The sequence below is a fragment of the Carcharodon carcharias genome, chromosome 2 (genome assembly GCF_017639515.1).
Source record: "Carcharodon carcharias isolate sCarCar2 chromosome 2, sCarCar2.pri, whole genome shotgun sequence".
Lineage (NCBI taxonomy): Eukaryota > Metazoa > Chordata > Chondrichthyes > Lamniformes > Lamnidae > Carcharodon > Carcharodon carcharias.
In genome coordinates this window covers 31,298,519-31,319,360 of record NC_054468.1, presented here as the reverse complement: position 1 = coordinate 31,319,360, position 20,842 = coordinate 31,298,519, and the positions used below count along the sequence as shown (strand labels likewise).

Genomic DNA, 20,842 nt, shown 5'->3' with positions numbered 1-20,842 from the left:
GTCATTATAGTAGCATGTCAGAATCAGCTGAGCCTTGGAGAAGTGTTCCTTGTAAGGGCGCACTATGAAAAATCTTGCCCACATCTAGGGTTTACATCTAGGCATATCTTGGGGAACTAATGAACCGGTCTTTAAACTGACAGAAAGGCATTTCCAAACTTTGGCCTTTGGTAAAGGGTACAATAGAGCAGCATGGATTTACCTATGCCAAATCTTCTATAGGCTGTCTAGATGGAAGGAGGAAGAGGAAAAGGAAAACACAGCTTTGGCCCAGGCATACGTATCTGAGTTGGTGATTAAGATATAAGTCAGTGATGGGGAATGGGGAGAGGCTGGGGCTTGTTAGGGTTATTGGAGCAGGATCTTCCACAAGCTCAAATATTTTCTTTGTTTCTCATTGCTTCACCATTATCTTCCTGTTTACCTGCCCCTAAGTACTGTGATGAATCCAGAAAAAAGAGGAAAACAGCTAACAATGGGTACTCAGTACCCAAGGAGAGTAACAAGATAGATAAAGCTCCAGAGTTTAATGACAAATTGGCTCTTTAAAGTGCTTGAGCAGATTCAGGTATTGGAATAGCTTTCTATCACCAACAGTTGGATAGAATACCTCCCAGGAGCTCCATAGTCTGCTCCTTGAAAGGGGTTAGCTCATGGACATCCCGTCGCCTGCCTCTCCCAGTCAACCTCTCCTATAATAAGGTTCACAACATTGGGTGAAAGCAAGTAAATGAAGCATTCGCCCAGGTGGCAGCAGACAGCTGATGCAATAACAAGTAGATGTGTTGGGAGGCCAAAGTCTTCAGAGAGGATGAATTAATAAGGGGTTTGTTCAAGTAAGGGTTGAGAGAGATGTTCCATATGAAGGTTGCAAATGAAAGACTAGAGAGCCTTTGAAACATATTGCTATGCACGAAGAATGTGCAGGGCTATGGGGAGCAGGCCAGGGAGTGGCGCTAGGTAAATTGCTCCTTTGGAGAACCAGCAGACATGACAGGCCAGATGACCACTTCCTGTATTGTATCATTCTGTGATTCTGTGATGATTTTGCATGCAGAAGAACAACTGGTGTAGAAGTGAGACAACTATCAAGTACTAAATCACTGTGTGTAAGAGATTCTGCAGCTCTGTAGGAATTCTATATATCATACCTTCATTCTGGGACATCACACCTCACTTCAGTCAGCAATCACCACATCCTAGTAGGGGTGTTCAAATTTGGGGGTGCTTAATTAGTACAAGTCTACCTGCTATAAAGTTTGTGCAGGAACAGAGATTAAGTAGATGACTCTGGAGGGTCTGGCTTTAAGAAGTATTCCACAGATAGAGGAATCCATTATTATTGCTTGCTGTTCCTACAGGAGGTCTAGAGGAGATTAAAACACTGCAGACTGGACTAAGGAAGAAGAGTCCATCCAGTGACAGCTCCAATAGTTCAAGGAAGGCTGTAAAAGGGTCTCCTTTCTTTGCTTAATATTGCTTTTGAAGCCTGCAATTCATTTTCACACCCATATTACTGCATTGTGGGCAGAGCTGAAGTAAGTAGCTCAACAGTGCCACAATTGCAATCAAACAACAACCTATGCCCAGCTTAGGCAGTGGCTACTTAAGGTGCTGCAACTCAGAGCCAAACCAATTTCTGAAGGGCTGTAGAAAAAAGCTGAATAGCTGTCCTGTTCCAGATAATTTTCATAATCCTGAAAAAAGCCACAGGATGACCACAAAATCTCCACTAAATTGAAAGGCAACAGGCCTTCTACTTATCTTGTTCAGACATTGTGTAGAGCTATGTTTTCTGGACCTCAATATTTCTGAACCAGGTAAATAAGCCATTAAGATTGCTTTGGACAACGAGGCCCTCAACAATCTGGACAGACTTCAGGTCTGTTGTATGAGGACCTTAAAAATCCAGATAAAATATGGTTAACACTCAAGATCAATTACAAGTGAAACTCAGAATGCAACATCTGGAATTCATGTCTTTTAAGCAATAATTTACAGAGACAATTGATCATTTCATAAGTGGATTCAGGGACAAGGGGCATGATTATGACTTTATGATGTCAGAGCTAGCCCCCAGAAAAACCAAACTTGTGATGGCATATATCCCAATGGAAACGTTCCAAAAAGACCCAAAGATAACAGCATGGAAGCGCCATTGCATAGCAGATGCAAGTATGAAACCATACTACGGGTAGATAGAGCTTACAGCCAAGTGTAATTCGTCCACCATTGACACGATAGCCAATGTGGGCAAGCCTAGTAATCAATGTGGGTGTTGTGGCCTCACACATACACCCAGAAATTGCCCAGCTTTTAAGCATACATGCATGGTATGTGGCATCAGAGGACATTGGCAGTGCCAATGCAGGAAGCAAAGGCTGGAACAAGCGGTTCGACATCATGAGAAGCCACAGAGGCCAACATTCTAAACAACCAAGAGTGTGTATCAAATAGTATCAAAACAAGATCTATGAAATGTCCAGCCAAGCAACATGGTTAGATGATGAGGATAATCAAGAGTATCAATACAAAAAAAGTGCAGACATTCACCATGGTGAACATCAGAGAATGTATTGTCACAGTAGTACCCAAAATAAGCTTTGCCACCATCCAGGTTACATGCCCACAGATGCAGGGACAGCATAATTTATATGCAAATCTAGATACTGGTGCAGGTGCAAGTATCTTTCCACTTAGCACACTGAAATGTATGTACACACAAGTGATAAGCGATGATTCAACCAACCACTGCCAAATTCACTGTCTACAATAGATCAGAGATTCCATCCCTGGATCCATTACACTCAAGTGTCACTACAACAACTTATTCTGGTCACCCCACATAAGTTATGTTGTGGACACCATTATGGCTGATCTGATTGTGGTCTTAGCTCCACTTTCCTGTCTGCCCCCCCATGACTTTTGACTCCCCATGGATCAAAAATCCATCTAACTCAGCCTTGACTATGTTCAATGTCCAGTTTCCACTGCTCTGTATGGAAGAGAATCCCAAAGACTAATGACCCTCTAAGAGACGAAATTCCTCCTCACCTTCATCTTAAATGGGAGACCCCTTATTTTAAATGCCACCTAGTTCTAGATTCCCCGAGAGGGGAAACATCCTCTCAGATCTACCTTGTTAAGCCCCCTCAGAATCTTACATGTTTCAATAAGATCACCTACATTCTTCTAAACTCCAATAAATATGAACCCAACCTGCTCAAACCTTCCTCATAAAACAAACCCTTCATGCCAGGAATCAGACTAGTGAACTTCTCTGAACTGCTTGCAATGCAAGTACGTTCCTCCTTAGGTAAGGAGAACAAAACTGTACACAGTACTTCAGGTGCAGTCTCACCAATGCCCTGTAGAGTTGTAACAAGACGTTCATACTTTTATATTCCATCCCCCTTACAGTAAAGGCCAACATTTTATTTGCCTTCTTAATAACTTGCTGTACCTGCATACTAACTTTTTGTGATTCATGTGCAAGGACATCCAAGTCCCTCTGTACTGCAGCATTTTGAAATCTCTCTTGATTTAAGCAATATTTTGCATTTCTGTTCCTCCTGTCAAAGTGGACAACCTTACATTTTCCCACATTACACTCCATCTGCCAAATTTTTGCCCACTTACTTAACCTATCTCTATCCCTTTGCAGGCTCAATGTGTCCCCCTCACAACTTGCTTTCCTATCTATCTTTGTATCGTCAGCAAATTTAGCTACAATATAGCCTGTCCCTTTGTCCAAGTCATTAATATATCTCATAAATAGTTGCGGCCCCAGCCCTGATCTCTGTGACACTCTACTAGTTACAGTTTGCCAACCTGAAAATGAGCCATTTTTCCTGAATCTCTATTTCATATTAGTAGCCATTTCTCTTATCCACTCTAATATATCACCCCCGTACCAGCTTGTGCAGTAATATTTTATGTGGTGCCTTATAGAATTGCTTTTGGACATTACATACACTACTCCCTTTTATTCACTCTTCTTGTTACATCCTTAAAGAACTCTAATAAATTGGTCAAACATGATTTCCCTTTCACAAAACCATGTTGACTCTGCCTAATTGCATTAGAAATATGTTTAAATTTTAATCTCCGATGGCCCATACACCAGACATTAAGCTGTCTTTCTGGTCTTTTGAGTGCATAAATATCTTCTTGCAAGAAAGCGATTCAGTTGTACAATGTGGCCAAAGTGGAAGGAAAATCTGCCACTTATTTACCTGCTACCTCTTCAGGAATCGCATAGGATATTAAGGGTCTTATAGTATAATTATCATTAACTATTTTTTGATTCCACTACATACGATGAATTGCAAATGTTTATTTATTTTGAGTTCTGTTGTGCTTTAAAATTTCAACTCTACATTTTCACAGTATGCTAGACTGGTGGAGATTGTTGGTCTTCATGACCTTGGAGTGGGCATTACCCTTGGGGCTCATCAATCCATTGGTTTCAAAGGAATCTTATTGTTTGGCACTAATAAGCAGAAGAAGAAATATTTGCCTGACCTCGCTTCAGGTAGGTGAGACTAGTTTCATTTAGGATTCCTAGGGTAAAGGATATCTATTGTTATTTATGTATATGCATTGTGCTTTCATTTCCTCTTGTTTAATGGATACATTATTTATATAATTTATATAAATAAATTGGTTGAGGCTATAAGAGCAAATCCATTCTTCTCACATGTATTAAGGGCTAGATGCCTGTACATAAGTATTATGTACATTGAAAGATGCATACTGGTTGTGGCTCATTACGATTCATTCATAATTTGTTTCTTATAGTTGTTTGGTAATACAGAACTTGGGTATTGCTGAAAAAAGAGACATGTTAAAGCTTTTCAACTTGTACTCATCAGGACACTTTGTAAGAATATCAATATAAAGGAGAACAACAATTTATGCTGTATGAGAAGAGAGTGCTGATTAGTTGACAGGTGGACTCTGATTGGTAGAGGTGTTGCCATGGTGAATATACCAATTGATGGTGACTGACAGTTAACTGCCAAGCATTGTTTGAAATTTAAAGCAGGCACTCTGATTAGTTGTAGCATTGCCCTGTGGAATGAATCAGCAAAAGGCTGTCACTTACTTTATTTAGCTGAAACAGGCGCAATGTGTGTACATGTTCTTTCTGTCTGCAAAGAACAGGACCCCGTGTATTAATATATGAAGCTTCCAGTACACACAAATGCACCACGCTGTGAGCCCAACTGACAATCTTAAATTGGTTGTCAGCATAATTCTTAGCACACTGACGATTATTTAGCTCATTTTGTCCAATCGCGGAATCACATCTAATGTTGGATACTGTGTATTGAATTTTGCAGGCACGGGCTGGGTGGGTATGGTCTGTACTTTGCCTGTTGCAAAAAGTGGCTGGGGCATGCTGTTTGATATGATCCGCCTGCCTTTGGGACATATGGCTTACATACCTAGCATCACACTGGCCCCGAAATTCATATACCACATTACTCATTTGTGCAATAGGTAGAACATCTTTTTGGCTTGACGGCAGCATCCTGTTAGTGACGAACACCACTCGTGTTACTATTGCATGGCAGCAGCATGAAACAGCTAGCTTTACCAGTTGCTCGAATTTTTGAGATACCTTGTCCTTCCAGGGTAACCTGAGTAGACTAGGCACTTTTCAGGGCCGAAAGTGACAGCCTTAGGCCTGTTCATGAGCTTGCGTGATTTACAGCGCTAAATGATCTGATCAGGGCAGCCTTTATCCCACAGGATGCCTTTGATATTTCAGCATCAAGCTTGAATGGTGAACAGATGTCTCAGGCCCTAATTATGAGGTTGCCTATAAGACCAATCTTACAGCATGTGGAACTGTAAGAGTCCCAAAGCCTATATTGACCAGTGAAGGTAGGCTTGTGGTAGACCGTGGTAGAGAATCCCTTGGCAGATTTCTCAACTAGTATGTCAAGGAAAGGGAGTTCATTTGACTGCTCCAATTCAAAGGTGAATTTGAGAGCAGGTTAGAGCTCATTTATACATGTAAGGAAATTATTACATGCAGCTGCGGATTTAAATATAGCGAATGTATCATCCACATATCGGAAGTATGTGAGGGGTAGGAGATTAGGTGTCATTCCATTGAAGACACGTTTCTCATCCACCAATATTCCACTTAAGGAAGCCATAGATGTATGCGCTGCAGCACTATATCATGGTGATCTAGACCCACCACCATTGTGTGAATCAGTATTCATTGAATTTATGAACTTAGCAACTTGTGCAGTTGAGTTCAGTTTTAATGACACCATGTATGCCCAAATAGATGGTGTTGCCATGGGATTTCCTCTGGGCCCAGCTCTTGCAAACATCTTTGTTGGGTTCCATGAAAATAGAGATACCTAAACATATATTTATAGGTCCATATCATTTTACGGGGCAATTTGGAATCCCTTGCATTGACTGAATGGATAAATCCTGATTCTGAGCTGAATTAACTGACCTCATCTTGGGTAGTAAAATTTTTGGGCAATAAGGTGGGTTAGGAGGAAGGTAGGTAAGTGAGGAAGAATAGGAAAAGCCCAGCAAGGCTGCTTTATCTACCATCTAACCCCTCCCTCAACCTCCTCATCCATGCAATCCACTGTGAGAGGATTCAGATTGCTCACCATTCATTCTCCTGATTCTTATCCAATGACCTCCACTGATATGCAAATTAAGAGAAAATTATGGAAAAACATGCAGAGAAAAAAAATTCCCTTTACTTTTCCCCTCACCACTAAAGTGTTTACATTTTTATGATTGCCAAATTAACCGTTCTATGACTCCTGTATTTGAGCTCATGAGTTTAGTATCATTTGGAAGCAGTTTGTGTCATGGGTTTAGATTTGCAGGAACTGGATTAAGACTGCCAAAAGGGAGCTCATCACTAGTGGACTGAAAGGCTTTTTATCCCACTAAGCTGGATTTCAACGCAGATCCTAAATGTGAATGAACATACCAAAACCAATGAACTTCTTTTTCCTATTGGCTGAAGCATTTTTATTCCTTTATGACTATCATTTGTAGGTAAAACAATAGCTGCCTTCTGCCTCACTGAAACAGCCAGTGGATCCGATGCAGCTTCTATAAAAACAACTGCTGTGAAGGAGGGTGAACACTACATTCTGAATGGGGGCAAACTCTGGATTAGGTGAGTGTTAACTGTATTGTCAGGATCAGTGTTGCAAGTGTTGAATGATTAGACAGTTGTGTTGTTCTTTGGATGCATCATGCATCAGATGTTGGTAAGTCCTGAAAAGTAACAGTAACTACTCAAAGGGATAGAAAAGGTCTTATAGTGACTTCCTCTTCCATCAAATGCGCCAACGACTTAGCTGCTTGCTGATGGCCTCACTCTTGGATGAAACCTACAGTGGGAGTCCTTATTCTACTGCATTAAGTTTCTCATTGCACCTGCAGCTGCAGTAGTCTCCCCAGTACCGAATATGTGGCATTCCTTAGCTGGTATTTAATCCTAACAGTGGGAATCCCAATGTGAACTTGCATTGCAGCTCTTATGAGTTCTGATCTAGGGTTGAGGCTGGGTTGGGCACAGTGGTGATGTTGGAAGCACTGTCCCAAGGGAACTCTATTCCAAAAAGGAAAATCCAGGCTTCTCAATCTATTGGATTTAATACGACCTGTAATTCCTGTTGTCTTGGGTGCTTTAAGGCTTTAGATCCAGTGAGGTTCCTGAAATGTAAAATTCAGTTGCCTGACTGGTTATTGCTCCTCATTGAAGTGTTAGGCTGTAGGTAACAACAATTTTAGACAGGGAGAAGAGACCTAATTGCTCAGAAACTTAATATTTTTTTAAGCTATTTATTTCTGAATTTCTTTCAGTAATGGGGGCATGGCAGAGATCTTCACAGTATTTGCAAAAACTGCTGTGAAAGATAAACACACTGGAAAAGAGAAGGACAAGATCACAGCATTTATTGTGGAGAGAAAATTTGGAGGGGTGACTCAGTTAAGTGAAAAAATAATTTAAAGTAACTTTTATATCTCAATTTTCTGATGAACATTCTTTTAGAAGTGCTTCTTTGGTTAAGCATCTATTATTCTCCCCATTATAGCATTATCTATCATTTGTTAATTGTCAAAAATGATTGAGAATACTTAGTAATATTCATCAGTTCTTGTTCACTTGAAAGTTTGTGGGAGCTTTTACAATCTACTTCTTTTATATATTTGACTGTTGATGCCATTTTTCCTTCAAATCTTTTTATACTTCTACCAAAGGTTGACATCGACATCAATAATAAGTGATCACAATGGATTAGTAAGTAAATCACAGTTGACTTGCAATTTCAACATTTAATAAATGTATCATTAAAACCTACTGCACAAATCTGAATACCCGGAATCTATACCTTGCCACAATATATACTGCTGCTTTCCTTACTAATACCTATGAGCTGGACAAAATAATGCAAGGAGTTTAGCCTTGACATCATCATTGAGGTAATTGCTGAGAATATGGGAAGTAAAATAGAATTGACACAAAATTTGTAAGTGTAAAACTTTGAAATGAATTTTCCTGTGCATCTTTCTCCCCATTTCAGCGATGACACGCTCCACACTGTGCCACATACGCCCGTGAGTCCTGGCAATCTGACCCTGGAACTGGCCACATCCCTGTCCTATTTGTACATACTTCTTATTTTCTGGTTTGCAATGTTCAAATTTTGTGGGTGAGGAGTTATGGAATGAGCTTTCTTCATGCTGTTGCGTCATGTCTGGATAAATCTGGATAAATAAATAATGTCTGAGCCAGAATGCCAAGATTTTGTTAGTGTCAGCTGCTTCCAGAATGGCAAATTAACAGGAACATGGATTTAGCTGTCAAACATGGCATTCAGGCTTCATGACTCACTTTTGAGGCCAATGGAAACAAAAATTTGGATACTCCTTTAGTATTGGCTTCAAGCAAAGCAAAAGTTCAAAATGTATAATTGCTTAGCTGCCAACTTTTCTCTTTCAGCCCCATAACATTTCGAGACATCTGCACTCCTCTAATTCTGGCCTCATGAGCATCTCTGATTTTAATTGCTCTACTGTTGTGGATGTGCTTTCAACTGCCTAGGTCCCACAGTCTGGATTTCCCTCCCTATGCCTCCACCTCTCTACCTTGCTTTCCTCTTTCAAGGTACTCATCTTTGACCAAGATTTTGGCCATCTAATGTAATATCCTTCGGGCTCAGTGTCATATTTTGTTTTATAGTGCTCCTGCGAAACGCCTTGTGAAGTTTTATGTTAAAGGTGCTACAAAAATATAATTTGTGGTTGTTTGGTTAAATGCAAGGTTTACTAAATGTGCCTGAGACATCTAGTGACAAAATATCAATGCATCACTGTCTTTTGATTTTATATTTACTGTCTTTTCGATGGCATCTTATCTGTTAGCTGATGCTGCCTTTCGAGTTAAACCTAGATTGAACTGTAATTTAAGCTAACTATACTTTAAGGTAACTGTTAGGGATTTATACTAGAAATTGACATGAGCCTTTTTACCAGCATGGACCTATATTTCAGAGAGTTATCTTTTTTTATTTGTTCATGGGATGTGGGCGTCAATGCCTAGGCCAGCATTTATTGCCTATTCCTAAGTGTCCTTGCTCAGAAGGCATTTAAGAGTCAACCAGATTGCTGTAGGTCCGGAGTCACATGTAGGCCAGACCAGGTAAGTGTGGCAGATTTCCTTCCCTAAAGGACATTAGTGATGGGTTTTTGTGACAATCGGTAATGGTTTCATGGTTATCATCAGACTTTTAATTCCAGATTTTTATTGGGTTCAAACTTCACCGTCTGCCATGATGGGATTTGAACCTGGGTCTCCAGAGCATTAGCCTAGGTCTCTGGGATATTAGCCCAGTGACAATACCGCTATTCTGGGAAATCAACACCCTATTCGGTCTGCAAGCATGACACTGATCTTCTGATTGTTTTGTTATTTTAATTTTCTATTCCACTCTGATATTTCTGTCCTTGTCCTCCTACACTGTTCCATTGAATCTTAATGGAATCTTGAGGAGTAACATCTCATCTTCCAGTTCGACACTATTATAGCCTTGTTGACTCAACATCGAGTTTTAGGTCATAACCACTGCTTCCATTATTTCAGACAGCAGGTGCTGAGAACGACTCTGCTGTTCACCAAATCTGCCCCGTATTCCACCCTATCACAGACTTCCTCTTTTGTTCTTTTCTCCCCTCCCCTTTTCGCTGCACCACACTAGCATAAATTACTGTAGCTCTGTAACTTTTTCCAGCTGGGTCTCAGAGATCTGAACTGTTAACTCCGTTTCTCTCTCAACAGATACTCTGTGGCCAGCTGAACATTTCCAGTATTTTCTGTTTAATGTTATACGATAGTTAACTTTAAACTTGCTGACACCTCATTAACTTTATTTAAAATTAAAAAAAATAAATTTGGTTTAACAGAAAAGCTGACCTTTGTCAGATCCATTGTTATTTTTCACATGCACAGGACAGTTTTAGGTTCCTGTGAGCTGATTGTGTAGAAATTCTCAATTCACTGTGTATGTGTCCTAGACTATTAGTTCCCGCTTAGCTCTACATTGTCAGCCTGTTCTATATTTAATAAATTCTTGGATGCTACATTTATTTTTGAAAATGATTTCTTCTTCCTCTTGGTTTGACTTCCCTGTGCCGTATGCCATTTCTGGCTCTGATGACAAGCAGTAAACGTGTTTCCTTGACTCTGATAATTGTGATTCTCCCTGCATTTTCTTCCCTGTTGAAAGTGCTGGACCTTTTTTGGTACCCTTGATGATTGCTGTGGCTAACATTGGCAACTATGTTGTGCAGAGGATCATGGACACAAGTTGCATTCTGTCATCCTGTGGTGCAGCATGTGACAATTGGTTTCTGACTACCCTTGACATTTTGTATGGAAAAAGCAAAATTATTGAGTAAACCCAACTCTAAATGCACACGTATAACTACAAGGCAGAATTGGTGGAGATTTTCTACCTTGTTACTTAATTTGCCTTCTTAGGGGATGGTGTAAGGACAGAGGTTTTGGGGATGGGAAGAGAGTGAAATAATGTTTACAAATAATCTTTCAGTAATACAGAACTTGAGTATTGCTGAAAAAAGAGACATGCCATTGAAGACATGCCATCGTCTTGTACTCATCAGTTTAGCTCGCAAGAAATGACCAAACTGTAGCTGTGGAACAACAGTTTATACTGCATGAGAAGAGAGTACTGATTGGTTGGCAAGTGGACTCTGATTGGTGGAGGCATTGCCATGGAGAATGCAGCATGGAGCAGTTAGCTGCCCACCTTCGTTCAAATTCAGACCAGGCAGATTGACTCTGATTGGTTAAGGCACTGCCCTGGGGAAGGAACCAGGGAATGACTGTTCCCCTAAACTTTTGTTTAGGTGAGAAAAATGCCAAGTGTACCTGCTCCTTCTATCTGCAAAGGACAAGGCTCTGTGTGTGAATATATGTGGCTTCTAGCATGCATAAGTAAGGCATACTGCAAGCCCAACTGACAGTCTTAAATTGGTTTTCAGTGTAACTCTTTCAAGTTACAGTTTCCTAATTGCTTGTGAGTTATCTTAATGGGCGCAAGATGAAAAGCTTAGATAGCATGTCTTTTTTCAGCACTCTTTGCATACTTCAATATTTTAAAAATAATTATTAAGTATGGAACATCCGATCTTTTTCTATTTAAACTGTCTTCACTTCCTGATGGAACATGATGACATTCTGTGCCTCCCAGAATGATGGCCATATTGTTTTTGTTTTGATTCAGCGGTCCTCCTGAAAAGAAGATGGGAATCAGGGCTTCTAATACAGCTGAGGTTTACTTTGACAATGTGAGGGTGCCAGCAGAAAATGTGCTGAGTGAGGTTGGGAATGGGTTTAAAGTAGCCATGAACATACTGAACAATGGTCGATTCGGTATGGCTGCTGCTCTCTCAGGCACGATGATTGGTGCGATTTTCAAAGCAGTAAGTATAACTTTGGTTCAAGTTGCAATCGTTTTGTTTGTAAAAGTGTTGCATCAGAACACAAATTTAGACATATGAAGCAGTGGTATCTCAAGTACTGAATAATCTTTGGCTCCAGTACAGGACTAGTATTACCTTTTTATGTTGTATGTAATGTGCCCAGCTCTGTGAAGGTAAAATGGAAAAGTTGCCTGCTACTTGGTAAATAGAACTCCTATTATTAACTCATTTGCTCTTTCAAAATTGCTATATAAACTGTAAATAGTGGAATTTAATTATAAAGGAGAATGCAAAGGATCAGAAACAATTTAGAGTGCAACAACCTGATACTGTTTGTAATGTTGAAATTGGGCTCAGTTTTCAGCTAAAGTTGACTCTTGGCAAAATGAATTTTTTATTGCTGTAGCTGTACTAAAAGGTATGCTGGACCTTTTCTTAGCTCTGCTTGGACTTTGAACCCTGTCCATCAGAACTAATTTAATGTAAAACAGAAGGAATTTTAAGCACTTGATAAGATGATTTACAGACCATTTGTGCAAAATGTAAGGAGATTTTGCAGACATTTTGATCTCTTCCTGGATTATATTCAGGAAGCAAAGTCAGGGCATAAAAACACAGTGCTACCATTTTAAACACAAAGGGCCAAATTTTCATCTTCGAGACAGGTAGCTTGAGTTGGGAAATTTCCCGGCTTGCTGCAACTGGAAGTGCTCTGCCACCCATCTTCACTCCGACGTGGAGGGGGGTAGGGGGCGGTGGGGGTGTGTGGTGGTGGGGGGGAGTGTTGGGGGGATGCTGGAAGCAGATTGGATGCAGTCACAGTGGTGGCTGAGTGCCAAGGCAGGCTGCTTCCAAAGCCCACCTCAGTTCTCTGGGACTTTGTCTCAGCTTTTTTTAGTTACATTTCAGGCTTTCTAGCCCTCGCCCCTCGCAACACCAGCACCCCCCCCACCACCCTCCCCACCCATTACCCATGTCACCTCTATGCCTGTTATGACGTAGTAGATAATGTGTGCCAGGCGGACCAAATCCATAAGGGACACTTGGCCACGCTATCAAAACGGTTTTGCAATTTGTATTTATTACAAGATGTGCGCACTGAATTCAGAAGTAATGAGTCCACCAAGACCATTAGCAACTTTAATAATTAAATTAAAATATTTATTAACAAAATAAAAGATTTCAAGCACATACATAAGACTACAATAACTTACTACTGTAACAACTCCTAAAATTCCTAATTAACCTGACTCCCAGTTATGCACCCCCTTTAAGGCAACAGTCCAAATTAGATTTTAGATTTAAAACAAAACCAGCAAGTTAACACTGTGGAATTCCAAATGGCTTTCTCCAACTTCAGTTACTGGACACAGCCAACTTATGCACAAATGGCTAAAGGCTTCTTGAAGACCCTTTCACACACTCCTGTTAGATCTTACATTACCCACTCCCCACATAGCCTTTCATTCTCCTTTATGTACCATTCTCTCTCCTTAATCTGTAAATTCAATTGTTCCGTATGTCTTTGGTATGGCACCTTACTCATAATATAAAAAAAACTTTCATGTTGCCAATATTGTCAGTAATCCTTGGGGAAAAATAGACACACTCCTTAGCCTTGCTTATCCAGCTAGTTGTAAACAGTCTAACATCCCTTTACTTATCTAAAAATGCAAAATCCCTTCACACCTTACATGCTAAGCCAGCACCCATGTTTATTCATTGGTATTTCAAGCACATTTCTACACCTAGCTTCTTTTGATAACTCCCATTTGGAGTCTACTAACTCCAAATGTAATTAAATCACACAGACAGACCCAACTAAACTCACACCTATAAACCTACTTTACAATAGATCAGAAAAATATTATGAAAATTATTATACTTTTGTAACAATGCCCCTATGCCAACTCATGGTCCTTGCATGCCCACTTACCCAGTATACACTATATACAGAATCAATGAACCATACACTAATCATGACATGTGTGAAACTGTTTAGGAAAAAGCACCCATTCATAACTCTTTTAAAAATCTGGTGTTTCTACAATCTTACAAGTGTTAATCAGAAAGACCATTAAAATATCAACAGCAGGAGCTATAGACACTTCACACTTCTTAATCTTGTGCAAATGATCATTGAAACATTGACAAAAGAGATCACAGAAAGAACAACTTATTATAACCACATTAAAATGTCAGTCAAGAAAAGTCAACAGCTCTATCCAGCAACCTTCCACTCACATAATCCTTTTATGTGTCTGAACTCTCATTCATGCCTCATTATGCATAGTGTATGTCAAGTGAATGGACATGAATCGATATTGAGTTGGCATGGAGGCATGGGGATGGCATGAGGAGTGGGTGTGGGCATGAGTTGGCAAGGAGGACCATGGCAGAGGCATGGCTAAGACCTTTAGAACTTATCCTTCCAAAGCTTCCTGAATCCAGACTATGGTTCATGACCACAGTCATGGAGAAGCTGATCTGGCTTCATGAAAATTACAGGGCTGGGAGATGTCTACCCCTGCAATGGAGCTGACCTGGTCATGAGTGCTGGGTGTTGGCTTACTACTCGCACTCTTATCCTGCACCTGCAAATATTGGGGATGCTGGGAATTGTGGTGGGAATCCCTGAATTGGGTCCTGTGCACCAATTTCAAAACACCATAAATTATTCTTATATTATATTTGATTCAGGAAAACATACATGCGAAGGACTCTGTCTGTAGAAAATGAGAATAAGTTAAATTACCTATCAAAAGCTGTGCATATTTTGAAGCCTAAATAGAGATTGATTAAATTCCCCCCAACCTGGTGATAGATCCTTTCCTAGTCTTGTGATCTGGAATTGAGCTGAGGCCAATAGATTCCATGTCTTGTGAGAAATAATTTTCTTTACCACTATAAATGGAATGGGAACCAGTCATATACACCCTTCAACATGTGCAATAGAACCTTTCTTATGATGTAGTCTGACACTCAGGTCATTAGGTCTGTAAATGTTTTAGGGGGAAAAAATCAGCCAATTGAACCTCAGGGGCCAGATTTTTGACATAGAGGTGAGAAGCCTGAGTCAGGAAATTTCCAATCTGTATCAACAGAAAAGGTGGCCAGGCATTTACTTCTCCAGATGGACTTATTATGAATGCTTGTCTGAGCTTCAAGACTCACTAATGGATTGGCTCAGCAGGGGTCTGTTTTCACATGTGGAAGTGGAGTGTTTGCTTTGATTGATTGACATCTTTATGAGGTTATAACAAGTTGTTCTTTCTTTAAACTCTTTCTTTCATTGTATGTTTATTTGGACAAGATTAAGAGCTATGAATTGAGGTAAGGCTTCTGTTATTGATACTATAATAGCTCTGTCTGATTGACAGTTTATAGGGGTGTAAGAACAGCAGTTTTATTCAAAATAGATTTCAATTTGGGTCTTTTTTAAGTGCATTTCAAGATTGCCGCTGTGAACATATGGTTCACTGGTTCTGTGGTGCATTTTGGGTGAGTGGGCATGGAGGTGGAGAAGTGCTTCCTCCAGGTACAACAAACCAGTTGGTAAACCTACCTACCCTGCCCCCATGATCATTGTACTCCCTTTGCCTCTGACCATCAGGCCCATCAATCACCATCGGATACACTCCCCACAATCAGAACCACCACCCCCCCAACACCCACCACCCCCCACCTGACCAATGACCACAGTCAGATGTGCTTCCCATAATTGGGTCTCCCTCTGACTACCATTGGACCCCCCCATACCCACTATCTGAGTCCCTGACTATCAGCTTCAAATTTCCCCACCCCAACAATCACTATCTACAGCCTCTCATCCAGCATTGGACCACTGAGCACCATTGGAGCCCCTTCATAATTGGGTCCCCAACCTCCATTGTGCTGCTATAGAACGATCCCTGTGATCGCGACCCCCAACCACCATTGCATTCCCTCGTAATCTGTACCTTCCCTGATTATTGTTTGGGACACCCTCACCCAGGCAACCTGAACCCCTACAATTGAGACCATTCCCCTGATGCAAAACACCCTATGATTTCAGTCGTTCCCTCAGTGCACCTAGCTGCTCTCATAGGCTTTGGCCTTATGGAGCAGGCGTTCTCTCCAGAAGGGCCCCAGCCTTTCAATCAGGCCGCCTGTTGGTGGGAACCTGATGGGAAAAAAATTTAAAGAAGCCCTGCAGTTGAAAACTGCAAGAACTTAATTAATCCGTTCTCTCAGGTTTCCCAGCCTCACTACAAGCTGCCCGTGCAGAACTTCTCCCCAGCCTAAAAATCCCAAGACCAAGTTGCAATTTTCGCCTCTGTCATGCTTTGCCCACTCGAGGCTTGCTGCTGTTTCTCAGGAAATTCTGGGTTAGTGCACAGGGTTGACACATATCTGTACTGTAGAGAGGAGTGGAGTGCAGAAAATTTCAAGTGGAATTGCACAAGGCACATGTTATTTAAGTTGATGAATTGAAGAGATTAAACATAACAGATATGGGTGAGAAAGAAGAAGAACATATATCATTATGATGACAGTTTGATAGAGCTTTGCTCCAATAGTGCTTTCACAACAAAAGAATGGATACATAATGTGAGCTGGAACAAGAGCAATAAACTCCACTTGAAATGGTATCTTTCTTTTTAACTTTAATGGTCATAATTGTTTATCTGATACCCTTTTGCATTTTCTTTTGTAACTGTTTTGATAGGTAGACCATGTTGCCAATCGAACACAATTTGGTAGCAAGATTCACCAATATGGCCTCATTCAAGAGAAAATTGCAAATATGGCTATGCTGCAGTATGTAACTGAGGTAACAATTCCATAAAGACATTTCTCTCAAAGCTTCCTAGATTGCATATAATTGAGTCATACAGACCAGAAAGTCCCAGATTTGATCACTATCTCTATCGATTTGGCTGACTTCAGTCAGATTCAACGTCCCTCCTGGGTGATGACTTCCAAATCATGTCGAGCTGCTGCTTAAAGTTGAATCTCTGTTGGCACATTTAGGGTTACCAGCCCAAGCTTTAGATTTGCTTCAGCTGAGATGAGTGGCTGTTGCACCCCATCTATAATTTGAAACTGTAGATCTTCCTTCTTGCCATTGCATTGGGCCCTCAGACTAATTTGTCCTCTCGGTATGAGTATCGTACCACCATGTAGCCTCAACCTTATTCTGAGTGTTTCATTTTTGGATCGCCATGTTGGGCCACTTAGCACAGGTCTGTGAAGATCATGATGTTGCATGATGTACCAGTATCTGATACTTCTTGTTCACTGGATACTCTCCTTCTGCAGTCATCATTGTAACAGTCACAAATCATTTAGCACCTACAGACTTGTTGGAACCAACCTGTTATATTGTGTATAGTTCTTATCCAGACTCTTCTGCTGATATCTCTCCAGTGGCCATCAGTATAGGCTTGTTTTGCTTTTTTCTCGTCAAGCACTTGTGTGCGAAATGATTCTGCTTCTTACAGTTAAAACACTGTTTTCCCCACACTAGACAATCCTTCTTTTCTTTTGTATGATGTCCTTTGCAGTATTTGCATCCTGCCCCTTGTCTGCGATTGCTCTGCTCTTTCGGCCTGGAATGTCTCTCCTGGTCTGCTCTGCCATACATGTGCTCTAACTGACATTTTACAAACTCCGCATTTCCAAATGCATTTATCACTTTCCTGAGCATAAGTTTCTCCACTTGCAGTAGACTTTCTCTCATTGAGGGGTCTCCTATGCCTAAGAGAATTCTCTGTTTAATCAGATCATCTTTTAGCTGTTCAAATTTACGTTATTTTTCAAGTTGTGTTACTGCAGTCACATACTGATCTATGGGTTCTGTTTTACCTTGAGCTCTAGTATTGAATACATAGCATCCATTAGTAACGTTCACTCAGGTTCTAAGCTTTCATTCAAGGCTTTTAATATCTCTGCTGTCTGTTTCCTTTGCTTGCCAGTTACATTTAGGGTGGTATACAATTTGCAGCAGTGCCTCCACAGCAGTGTTAGAAGCATGGCTACTCTTATCGGTTCTGCTTGTTAACTAAGTCTGTTGTAAGCTCGTAATTTTGCCATTGTAAGTGGAAAAACTGGCTGTTCTGCCACATATTGCACTTCATTTCCACTGGAGTTGGGATTGGAAAATTTAGTACCATGTTCACTCACCCAGTATTTTACTTGCAGCCTTTAGTATGTGTTTGCTTTTCCTTGTCTTTTTTTTAAGCAGCTTTTAGCAGATTTGAATATTTCTGTGTGTCTTTCTAAGCTGTGTCTTCTCTGCAGAATTGCCAGGATTTCAAACCTCTATTTTATCTCCTCTTCCTGGCACCATGTTTCGAGTTCCAAGACAGCAGTGCTTCGTCATAGTACGTCTTTATTGAACTAATTGTAAGATGGCAGTTTACAGAACTTCCCTCATGGCAGAGGTCCCATGACTACAGCAAACCAGATAGGACATGTAGTACTGTTGTATTTCAAAACCCAAACAAGTACCTTCCTGGACTTTTTGTTCTCATGTGATTTTCTCTACATTGAATTTGATCTTCCATGTGTTTGCCCAATTCCCAAGTATATTCAAATCCTCCTATAGCTCATCCTGTTCAACTGTGGAGCCTGCCTCCTTTAGTAGCTTATATCATCTGCAAATTTAGCTATGGAGTCTATGACACCTAGCACCAGTACATGTATGACAATATTAAACAAAAGAGGTCCCTATTGGACCCATTTGTAACATTCTCCCAGGCTGATGTTATCTGTATACCCATTGCTCTCTGGGCTTTATCAGACATCTAACAATGTATATCAAAAAGCAGAATATTATGGATGTTAGAAATCTGAAATAAAAATTGGAAATGCTGGCAAAATTTCAGCATGTCAGGCAGCATCTGTGGAGAGCGAAACGGAGTTAACATTTCAGGTTATTGGCCAACTAGATGCCGGCCGCTCTCCATTACCCATTAGCACCATCGAGAGTGATGGCAGCTACCGGTAATGTACCCACCAGAGGCCCAGGATCAATGAGGGACATCAGGCCAAAACGGAGGGCATAATGGAGGTTGTGGCATGTGGGGTGGTGGGGGCATGGGCGTCAGAGGCAAGGGGATGTATCTCAGTGGGTACCCCCGCTTCCTGATGCCTAGTTTCTTGATCAGGCATTTTGTGCGCCTTTGAACATGGGACATTAAATTCCGCCCTTTATCTCAGTACCAATCTTTCCAGAGCAACTGTATTGAAGAGCTTCCTGAAATCAAAGTGTGGCTTGTCCCCTATTATATCCCTATCAAAATCCTTTATCACGTGATGGCACAATGGTATTGTCACTGGACTAGTAATCTAGAGACCTAGGGTAATGCTCTGGGGACTGGGGTTTGAATCCCACCACGGTAGAAGATGAAATTAGAGTTCAACAAAAATACTGGAATTAAAAGTCTAATGATGACCATGAAACCATTGTTGTAAAAATCCATATCATTCACCAATGTCCTTTAGGGAAGGAAATCTGCTGTCCCTTACCTGGACTAGCCTACATGTGACCCCAGACCCACAAATGGCCTAGCAAGCCACTCAGTTCTCATGGGCAATAAATACTGGCCTAACTGGTGATGTCCCCATCCCATTAACGTAAAGAAAACCTCTCAAAATAAGCCAATAAGTTTGCTTCACAATACCTCCCCTATAATTTACATTACTTCCTTAAAAATTCTCAGATGCACCTTATCTGGCTTGTGATTTATTTCTTTTCAGTTTGTACATGCTTGACATGCTGGGATTAATGTGAAGAATGTCATAATTTGTCTGTGAAACACCGTCTAGTTCCCATTCTAGACCAAGAAAGTTACCTATCAACTCCTTGGTCATTTCAGAAGTTGTCACTTTTTGTTATTGCGCATCAGCAGTCTATTACACATTCAAAGTATGATACACTCTGCAAATAATTTCCATTACAAATTTAAAAGGTGCATTTCAATCAAGATTAGCATGTTCTTTAGTGTAGTAGAGAAGTTGCAATTTACAATTGTAATCACTGTAATACCATGCCACATAAAACCACAGAGTATCAGTAATCTTGTGTGTCAGGCAGCATGGCTTTATTTTTTCAGGTACCAATTTGGCCCTTGCAATTTTTTTCTCCATTTGTACAACATTTAAGATGAGATTCATCCCTCTGAACTAATTTGATTTTAAAAATGCTTTATATACTTCTTTTTGGGCTCGACAAGAGTAAAGAGTCTACAGTAAATACATCATTCCAGTAGGTACGTTCATAAATAAAAGGTCTAACTGTGAAGTAATTCATGACATAATACTTTTCTTACTGAAGCTCATGTGTATTTCTACAGTCGATGGCTTATACAGTCAGTGGTAATATGGATGCAGGCGCGAATGAATTCCAGATTGAAGCTGCAATTAGCAAAGTCTTTGCTTCAGTGAGTATTGGCATAAAGAAATGCTGTTCTGATTGGATCTTGTTACAAACTCTTATTACCTATATTCCTTCGTATCAAAACTTCCTTATTTGCTTGATACAGCCTGAAGCTATATTCCAGTAGGGCTTCAGTTCAAATCCTCGACAAACTGAACCTCTGATAAAGACAACCTTACTAGAGCACCAGATGATGATAGGGCTTCTCTTTGCAGTTTTGCTGCACAGTGAGTTTCTGTACAGCTACAGCACTGAGAAAAGGTGTTGGCCAGGAACCAGAAATTTCCTCAAAGCAACAGAGAACTAGGCTAAGGTGCCTCCTGGTAGTCAGTTAAAGAACAGTACTTCAATCCAATCTCCTAGCATTTTGTAGTGAGATTTCACCTGAGAAAACAAAGGGGAGAATAAAAT

General features: G+C 40.5%; 1 protein-coding gene across 1 annotated transcript in view; it reads left to right on the top strand.

The window, feature by feature from the left end:
- LOC121287173 (very long-chain specific acyl-CoA dehydrogenase, mitochondrial-like) overlaps positions 1-20,842 on the top strand; it is a 78,040-nt gene that overhangs the window by 34,593 nt on the left and 22,605 nt on the right. The window contains exons 4-9 of the mRNA XM_041204794.1: positions 4,390-4,534; positions 7,051-7,174; positions 7,867-7,992; positions 11,811-12,009; positions 16,718-16,822; positions 20,349-20,435. Of these exons, the coding sequence (XP_041060728.1) occupies positions 4,390-4,534; positions 7,051-7,174; positions 7,867-7,992; positions 11,811-12,009; positions 16,718-16,822; positions 20,349-20,435 (786 nt within the window). The remainder of the gene's footprint in view (positions 1-4,389; positions 4,535-7,050; positions 7,175-7,866; positions 7,993-11,810; positions 12,010-16,717; positions 16,823-20,348; positions 20,436-20,842) is intronic.